This window comes from Engraulis encrasicolus, unplaced genomic scaffold, assembly GCF_034702125.1.
Source record: "Engraulis encrasicolus isolate BLACKSEA-1 unplaced genomic scaffold, IST_EnEncr_1.0 scaffold_72_np1212, whole genome shotgun sequence".
Lineage (NCBI taxonomy): Eukaryota > Metazoa > Chordata > Actinopteri > Clupeiformes > Engraulidae > Engraulis > Engraulis encrasicolus.
In genome coordinates, this window is record NW_026946060.1 from 186,081 (window position 1) to 195,592 (window position 9,512).

Genomic DNA, 9,512 nt, shown 5'->3' on the forward strand with positions numbered 1-9,512 from the left:
CCAAGGCGATGGGAATCTTCTCTGAGGTCGCTGCCATGACTGCCCGTCTGCTGCAGAGACGAGACGTCTAGTCCCCAAAACTAGAAAACTAGAAAAGTCCTCCACTAGTGCCCAGTCCGGCCCGACCTTGGGAGACGCAGGGAGGAAACTCAAGGGGAGAGAGGGGGGAAGAAAACAACACAGTGAAGTGAAGTGAAGGGATGTCTTGTGTGGTGGGCTGCCTGTTACCTGGGACGGAGAGAGACTGCCCAGTCTAGTGGTGTGTGTGTGTGTGTGTGTGTGTGTGTGTGTGTGTGTGTGTGTGTGTGTGTGTGTGTGTGTGTGTGTGTGTGTGTGTGTGTGTTTCCACCCGGTGGCTCTGCTTGGCTGCTCTGGCTTGGAGTGTCTCTCTTGTTGCAGGCCTTTAGTACACACTAGGTGTGTGTGTGTGTGTGTGTGTGTGTGTGTGTGTGTGTGTGTGTGTGTGTGTGTGTGAGATATAGTATAGACCAGTAGGCTACCAGTCACATCCCTGGCAGACGACAATTTAATTTGACGCGCCAAATTACGCGCCAGACGCAAATCAATCCAAAAGCGTATTACCATTAATGACAATTTGATATACTGATATACTTATCACCAGGCATACTGCACGTTTTCAGAAACCAACACATTGTCTGTCTCTCTGCAGTGGATGACTCGGCATTTTTGTCAGCCGAAGGTCGAATGTTGGACTCGGTCGCCATGTCTCGAGCCAGCATGTTAAAAGGTCACACGTGCGCCCTCAGCTGTCATGGCAACGGAGCGTTCCCACGGTCGGCGGGAGCAGAAAGACCCCGTGTGTCCTTCACGCGCTGTAGTTACAGAGACCCTGTCTGTCCTTCCTAAAGTTGTTTTACCGGAGAGAACAGCGGCCTTGCCCACATCCTCACATGTAGGATATCTGTCTGTCTGTCTGTCTGTCTGTCTGTCTGTCTGTCTGTCTGTCTGTCTGTCTGTCTGTCTGTCTATCTATCTATCTATCTATCTATCTATCTATCTATCTATCTATCTATCTATCTATCTATCTAACTTGTAGGGTACCCACCCAAATACATCTCCTGCTACACACGGAAAGGCAGAGCGGGTATTTACAAAAATCTGCAAGTGTTGTATGCTATGACTAGGCTATGTCTTCGACTGTCGCTTTGGTTAAAACGCGTCAGCCAAATCAGTGTAATGTAACATAATGTAGAACAGTGTAGTTCACAATAGGTCCACTGTAGTCTCTGCTATTCCAGTGCGGTATCAGCGAGCTTCGCCAGCGGGGGCCTCGCATCACGTGTCAACAGCTGTTAGCATCCCTGTCAAGACGGGAAGGGTAAATAAAGTAAAGTAGGCTAATGAATGCAGAATAATATGCGAGTCCTTCAGGCCGTAGGAAGCGATGCAGCCATTGTGGATGTGGCATTCTGTTACCTGTGTGTGTGTGTGTGTGTGTGTGTGTGTGTGTGTGAGGGAGAGAGAGAGAGAGAGAGAGAGAGAGAGAGAGAGAGAGAGAGAGAGAGAGAGAGAGAGAGAGAGAGAGAGAGAGAGAGAGAGAGAGAGAGAGAGAGATGCGCCTTTGTCCTTTTCAGCAGCGCGGGTAACAGCGTGTAAACAGCGACCCCCACTGGCCAGAGCGGAGACGGACCATAGACTCTGCTGAGCTGAGCTCCAGATTAGAGATAACAGCAGCAAGTCTCTTCAATAGGCATCATACCACTGCTGCTGGAATAACACCTTTAAAAGGACTTACACACACACTCACACACACACACACACACACACACACTCACACACACGCACGCACACGCACGCACACTCACACACACACACACCTTCTTGTGACTAGTACATTCCACTCGGAGATACGTGTGTAGGGGAGCACGGGGCACAAACTAACGGGGGGCAAGATGTAACACGGACTTTTTATCAAGACGGACCAATCATTTTCTGCCTACTTCTGTAAACACGATTGTTTCAGTCAACAGAAGCCTTCAGAAAAGTTTCAAACATTTTCGTTGAGATTTCATCGAGTTATTCCACAAAGTGTGTTTTAGCACCCTGAAAGTATTTTTTTCCCACGTCGCTTGTTTTTTGTTTAGTGAAGCAAGGGTACAAGCTACCAAAACTATTCCGATATTGCCGGATACTGTGTTTTCTCAGTTACAAAATGATACCATAATGAAGATTGTTGCTACTTCGTAGCCAGTGCTAGGTTGACAACAATCATGGCTGAGGCTAAGGGGGCTAGTTGTAACACGGTAAATCTCAGTGAAATTCTCATTCTTGTCAATGGTAAAATAAAGGTGAAATAAAATTGGCACACAAATGCAAACCTATCACATTTTATTTGAAGTATGGCTCTATTTATTTAAATATTATTCATAATAAGTGTTTATAAACGTTATTATTAAGCTATACTGTGAGATTGGATTTTGTGATTTTTAATGACTAATAAAATTAAAGCCTCTAAAGCCTATTTATTTGTGTTTTATTAGTGTCTTTGGTAAGAAAGTATATTTAAGTATCGTAGATTTATAAACAAACACACTTGTGGTGGATTTATACTGAATTCATTGTTTTAAATACATAATTTCAGCATGTGTTACAACTAATCCTCCCCCTGTTACAACTTACACTACCTGTGGGGTAAAATGTAACATTTTACATCCTCCACAAACAGTGAAAATGTAAAGCAATGGTAGGTTTTTATAACAAACCACCAGTGCTAATATGTAACAGAGATGTGTACGTTTCATGTGTTAAAAAATAAATAATGTAACTGCCTTATATGTGAAGATATCAGCTCAAAAGCAAAAACCGTTACTTTGTGCCCCCCTCTCCCCTATTATTGTTTTGTAGTTTATTATTATCATCAGTTCGTGTGATACAAAGTTCAACAATAGGAGCAGCACCACATGTGGCATTCAAATATATCTCCAATATATATTTACAACCAAGTTACCAAATATATCCTTTACAGCGTTATCAACCTGATACATAGGGGTTCTTCTGACCACAAAAGTAGGGCCATTTTGTTTTAAATAATAAACATGCCATCGAAATAAAAAATAACTCTTTGATTCACAGTTTGTTTTCAATAATATTATAAAAAATAAAGTCTCTCTGTATGTACAAAAGCTCAATATATACACATTATGTTCAGTAGAGTTCAATAGTGCGCGCTGATTGGTTGGTTGAAGTTGGACAAGGACTGACATCAAAATGCACTATAATACACAATATTATATATGGCATATGGCATATACCGCTCTGCAAAATAACAACAATAACAATAATAATAATAATTATAATAATAACAATAATAACAATAAGATGACTGTTGTCATACATTTTGCAGCAACTGGCTGGTTTTCAAACACACCTCATCAACTCCAGAGTAGTGTAGAGTAAAAGCAATAATAATAATCATAATAATAATAATAATAATAATAATAATAATAATAATGATCATAATCATAATAATTATAATAATCATAATAATAATAGGAGAAGTAGCCTAGTGATGCTCTAGCAGACTCAGTTACAACACTCGTATGATCATATTACAGAGTTGACACCATGTAATATCACACCACAGCTGGTGTTGTAATGACACTGTGAGAGTAGCCCACTTACACTCCTACTGCACACCTGTGAGAGTAGCCCACTTACACTCCTACTGCACACAACTCTGATGAACTCGTAGAAAGGAAAGAGCTGGCGGCGTGACGTCATAGCAGACGGATCCCCCTCGTCATCGTCATCATCATCAGACGTCAAGTCAAACACACACACACACACACACACACACACACACACACACACACACACACACACAAGTCCGCCTCGAAGAACACACACACACACACACACACGTCCGTCTCGAAGACGTTTTGGGTGCAGGACGAGCAAAGTCACATGAGAAAGCTCCCGTGTGTGTGCGTACTTCATTTTGATGTTTCATGTGACGCTGCATGACATCATCTCATCAAACGTCCTCGGTGTCACAGGGAACCCTGGGTGACGTGCCTCTAGGTAACCCTAGGTGCCTCGTCATCAAACGTCCTCGCTGTCGCAGCACGTGGTGGTGGGGGAGTAAACAGGCATGGAGATGGGGATGGTGTTGTCATGGAGGTGAAGATGCGTTGCCATGGGGATGGGGATGGGGATGGTGACGTCGTTCATCTCCTGGACCGGAACCCCTGCGGTGGTGGCGGCCGCTCTGGCAGGGCTGCTGTTGTTGACCAGCATGTAGTCGAACTCGCGGTGGAGCACCTTCTCGTAGACGCTCTGCAGCCCCGTGGTCTTGGGGATCTGGGCCTGAGCTGCGTGCGCCGCCGTGTAGTAGTTGTCTCTGCGCGCGGCCGCCGAGGCGTCCCGGGGGAGGGAGGCGGTCTTGGAGGAGAAGGAGGAGAGGTGAGGCGGCTGGTGCTGCGGCTGGTGCTGCGGGGGGTGCGGGTGCGGGTGCTGCTGCCCGTGTGCAGAGTTGGCGTTGTGGTGGCGCGTGGCGCTGGGGCTCCAACAGCGGTCCGAGTGGCCCAAGATCTTACACTCACTGGTGCACGCCCACAGACCTGGAGAGGAGAGGGGAGAGAGTTAACATGCTGCATAAGGCCACTGAGGGTTGCCCCCTTGCACGGGTGAGGCATAAATGCAATTTCGGAGTGTGCAGTGTGCAGTGTTGCAGTGTTAACTTGTGTGCTGTGGAGTGCTGTGTCACAATGACAATGGGAGTTGGAGTTTCCCAATGGGCTTTCACTTTCACTTTCATGCTGCACAGAGCTTCATGCATTCACATCTCACCACACTGTATTCACTCCTTAACTAAAACTTACTATTGGGTTGTATGACAACACTGTGTCTATTACAACAAAGTATCTACTGTATGTGTAAATCTCTACCTGATCTCCTCTGCTCACCATGCTGTGGTGTTTGTTCTTGTGTTGTTGTCTACAGTCGGCCTGTGTGTGTGTGTTCATGTTATCTCTTGCTGCGTATTTAATCGCCCCTTTTGGAGACAATAAAGTTGAGGGTGGAGTGACCCCTCTGCCTCTCCGCTACTCTCCATTCTGTGGCCTGCACAGGGCCTTTATTAATAGCCTACATCACCACTTGGTCACTGCCATTCTGGTCACAACTGACTTATAACAGGCCTGTGTCTTACTGGGTTATTGGCTAAATGACATCATCGTATCAATGCGTAAAACTGTCTCCATCGCTCTCTCTCTCTCTCTCTCTCTCTCTCTCCCCGCATGTCTGCTTCTCCTCTCTGCTCACCATTGTGTGCGTTGTTCCCCTGGTGCTGCTCCTTCTTCAGCCCGTCTCCACTGATATCCGAGTCGCTGTCGTTGAAGTCGCTGTCTCCTTTCCCGCTGTCCTTCCCGCTGAACTGCGGGTCGCGCGCGGAGATGGTGGTGAAGGAGTTGCCTTTCCAGATGGTGATTGGCCGCAGCGTCTCCTTGCCGTATCCGGGCAACGTGGAATAGCCCTGCTGAAGGAGAAATAATAATAAACAAAGGACCGTTAAACAGAGTGTATGATAAATAAGGGACCGTTAGACAGAGTTTAATGATAAAAAAGCGCCGTTAGACAAGAGTGTATTGATAAAGAAAGCGCCGTTAGACAGAGTGTATTGATAAAGAAGGCGCCGTTACAGACTGTAGGCTATTTGGTGTGCCGTTCACAGCCACTAGACTAGAGCTACATCCTCCTCTACGGCACCCCGCGCGCCAGACAACAATAGAGCAGAGTAGTATTTATATCTATCCCGGAGGAACATAAGGCGTCCAGTAGCATACAGAAATCATCTACGGTACACAAGACATCACACTTCACACACAATAGCCTATCGCACAACATGAAATATTAACACATATAAATATTAACCTGTAACACATTATTCACATCCAGAGTAGAGCGACTCACCTCGAGTTTGGCGCCGTGTTGGTGTCTCGTGCTGTCCGACTCGTAGGTGCAGGTGGTCTCGGTACCGTCCTCGGAGGTGGAGCACGTGTCGCTGCCCGCCGGTAGGGTGCCACCGAACGGCGTCTGGTTGGCGTACGGGTGCGCGTGTCCACCGTCGAACACGTTCTCGCTGCTGTGGATCGGGATCAGCTGACCGCTGTTGTTCCTGCCGCCCTCCCGCGCGCCCAGCATGCCGCCGCCGTGACCGTCCTTGTCCAGGTCGAACTCGTGCCCCACATGCCCTCTCTTGACCGGCGGCTTCCGTTTACCGCACGTGGTGGCGATGAGGATGATGGCGAGCAGAAGGAGCGTGCAGCTCCCCGCCAGCACCACGATGATGATGATTGACAAGTCCCACGTGGCCGCCTCCTCAGCACCCATCCCACTGTTCCGGTAGACCGCGCGGTCGCTCGGGGGAGCCCCGGCGATAACGGTCAAGTGGATAGTGGCGGTGGACGTCAGTGCGGGTCTGCCGTTGTCACTCACCGTCACTGTCACGCAGAGGGCGTCGGTGTCACCCGCGGCTACAAGGTCGTAGTGGAGTTGATGGTTGAGGTAGATCTCGCCACTGGCTTTGTTGATGGAGAAGAAGGAGGATGCCTGTAGATAGGGAACACAATGGAAAACAAATAAGACTACAGCCTAGAGATAGAAAACACAATGGACAACACATGAGACTACAGCCTATAGATAGATAGCACAGGGGACACAATGGACAATACATAAGACTTTATAGTGTACGTATATGGACCACAATATAAATAAATAAACTTTAATAAGGGCTTTTCATCCATTCATCCATGAAGGGCCTGATAGATCTTGAAGTTCTTTTGTTTCAGATATGTAAACGTTTTTTTGTTTTTGTTTTAACTTTTACCTGACTAGGCCCATCCATACAGGCCCATCCACTACGTCATCCAATCATCCATTCATCCACCTGGTTACATTAATAGACCATCCATCCATCATCCCGCCCTCCCTTTATTCACATTATTTACATTACTCTCTCCATCCATCCACCCACCCATCCCTCCATCCATCCCTCCCTCTCTCTCTGTCCATCCCTCCCTCTCTCACTTCACCTGTTTCGGTTCCGTATCGGTGATCCTGTAGGAGAGGTCCGAGTTGGCGCCTTCATCCGCGTCCCGGGCCGTGATCTGCGTGATGACGTAGCCCTGCGGCGCGTCTCGAGGTAACAGGACCTCCGCCGAGCCGTTGTGGAGCGCGGGTTGCGTGACGGTGGGTGCGTTGTCGTTCTGGTCCACTATCCTCAGACTGATGCTCGCGCTGCCGTGCAGCTGCTGTGGCGAGCCGCCGTCGGTCGCCTGCACGCGCAGGTCCAGCTGCTTAATGACCTCGTAGTTGAAGCTCCGCAGCGCGTACAGGGAGCCCGTGTCGGGGTCCAGCGACACCCACGTGGACACCGGGGAGCCCATGATGTAGGCGTCCACGAGCTTGTAGGTCACCTTGCCGTTGTGCGCCAGGTCGGAGTCGCGCGCCACCACCGTGGTGATGTAGGCACCGGGCGCGTTATTCTCCGCCACCGACACCTCGTACACGGGCTTGCTGAACACGGGCGCGTTGTCGTTCTCGTCGCTGAGTCGTATGGTGTACTGCGTGACGGTCCTGAACGGCGGAGATCCTAAATCCTCCGCCACCACCGTCAGGTTGTACTCCGGGATCCTCTCGCGGTCTAGCGGCGCCGTGGTCACCACCATGTAGCTGTCCTCATACGCCTGCTGCAGCTTGAAGTGCTCGTGGCCGTACAGGGTGCAGTGCACCTGTCCGTTACTACCGGAGTCCCGGTCCGCGGTGCTGACGAGAGCCACGAAGCTGTCCTTGGCGGCGGCCTCCGTGATGTAGGCGATAGAGCTGCCGGCGGTACCGGAGATAGAGGTCATTGGCGTGATGCTGATCTCGGGCGCGTTGTCGTTCACGTCTTGCACCTGGATGACGATCTTGCAGACGGTGGCGGGGCTCGGGTTGGGTCCCAGGTCGCGAGCCTGCACGTCAAACTCGTAGGTCTTCTTGCTCTCGAAGTCCACGGGGCTCTCCAGCGTCAGCCTGCCCGACTTGCGGTCCACTTTGAAGAGTTGGCGGATCTCCGTGGACACCTGGTTACCGAAGGCGTACACCACCTCTCCGTTAAGCCCCTCGTCGGGGTCCACCGCGTTCAGGTCCAGCAGCAGGGTGCCTACGGGAGAATCCTCCGGTAGATCCACGGAGAAGTTGTTACGGTCGAACACGGGACTGTTGTCGTTGTAGTCTTTCACCTTGACGTTGACCCGCGTGCTGCCGGTTCTGGATGGGTTCCCCCCGTCGGCCGCCGTCAGCTCGAGCGCGTAGGACGCCTGCGTCTCGCGGTCCAGTTCTTTCATGAGCACGAGCTCCGCATATTTAACCCCGTCCGCGCGGCTCAGCACATCGATGGTGAAGTGGCTGTTAACGGAGATCTGGTAGCTCGAGATGTAGTTCGTGCCCACGTCCTCATCCGCCGCCACGTCCAGAGGGATGCGCGTGCCCACCGCCGTGTTCTCGGAGATCTCGAGCGTGGATTCCCGCCGGGAGAACTGAGGCGAGTTGTCATTGATGTCCTTCACCTCCACCTCCACGTGCACCAGTTTAAACTGTTCCTTGGAAAAACTGACCACGTCAAAGGCGATCAGACACTGAACTTGATGCTTACAGATCTTCTCCCTGTCGATCCTCTCCCCGATGGTCAACTGACCGTCATACTCCCGCAGTCGGATAAAAGAAGAATTAAACTGTTTCATCATCCGGAAGTTCGCCTTGCCCCCCATAGTCAGGGTGACGGATAAGTCCTTGGCCAAGTTACCGATCACGGTACCGGGAGCATCCTCCTCGAATGTCTCGTACTTTATGGTCCGCGCCTCCGTCTCGGTGGAAGCTGTCAGCACCGACAGGGCGCATGTGAAGGTCAAAAAGAACATCCTCATTCTCATCCGATGATGCCACGAGACAGAGTTTCTACAACCACCCATGTTTAAAAAAATATGTAGGCAATGACTCTCCTGAGCCCCTGAAGAAAGCTTTTTAGAAAATAAAATGAAGTAACTGCAGTCGCCAAATTAAACGTTGTGTCCTCTCATTGGAACAGTCTGGTCTTTCTGAACATCAGTATAAAAAAGTGAGTGCGCACACACTGGCGCTCTCGTGCAATAACGTTCAGGCAACTGGCGGGCTCTGCAGTGCGCGAGGGGTTTATACTGAGGCGCATGCAAATGAGGTCGGCTGTGACCAATCCCCGCTGCTGAGAGGGAAAGGGGGCTCTAAGCCTGTTTAGAAATTCCTTGAAGCAAAAACGCTTGGCACTAAAAAAAAAATCCCTCCCTGATTTATTGTACATTTATCACCTTTTTATCACCCTTGGTCTAAATTGGAGAATTTTATTACTCAAAACCGGGAGGCGCCGTCTCCAAGGTGTCTCTCACTGGAGTCTGACGCGTGTGTGACTTTGTGTTCACCTTTCAAACATTTCACTGCATTATATTTTTAGGTTACACTCAGCTGGTGTTTTCATC

General features: G+C 49.6%; 2 protein-coding genes across 2 annotated transcripts in view; both read right to left on the reverse strand.

The window, feature by feature from the left end:
• The window catches only part of LOC134444780 (leukocyte cell-derived chemotaxin 1-like), a 41,059-nt gene extending 40,925 nt beyond the window's left edge, over window positions 1-134 (reverse strand). Inside the window, exon 1 of the mRNA XM_063193980.1 lies at window positions 1-134. This exon is cut by the window's left edge and continues 35 nt beyond it. Within this exon, the coding sequence (XP_063050050.1) occupies window positions 1-37 (37 nt within the window). The 5' untranslated portion in view covers window positions 38-134.
• Window positions 135-4,062: 3,928 nt separating this feature from the next.
• On the reverse strand, window positions 4,063-8,927 carry LOC134444784 (protocadherin-8-like). Its single transcript, XM_063193983.1, has 4 exons — window positions 7,053-8,927; window positions 5,932-6,570; window positions 5,284-5,494; window positions 4,063-4,580 (listed from the first exon to the last, which is right to left on the reverse strand). The coding sequence occupies exons 1-4, from the start codon at window positions 8,925-8,927 to the stop codon at window positions 4,063-4,065; spliced, it is 3,243 nt and encodes a 1,080-aa protein (XP_063050053.1).
• Window positions 8,928-9,512: the final 585 nt, after the last annotated feature.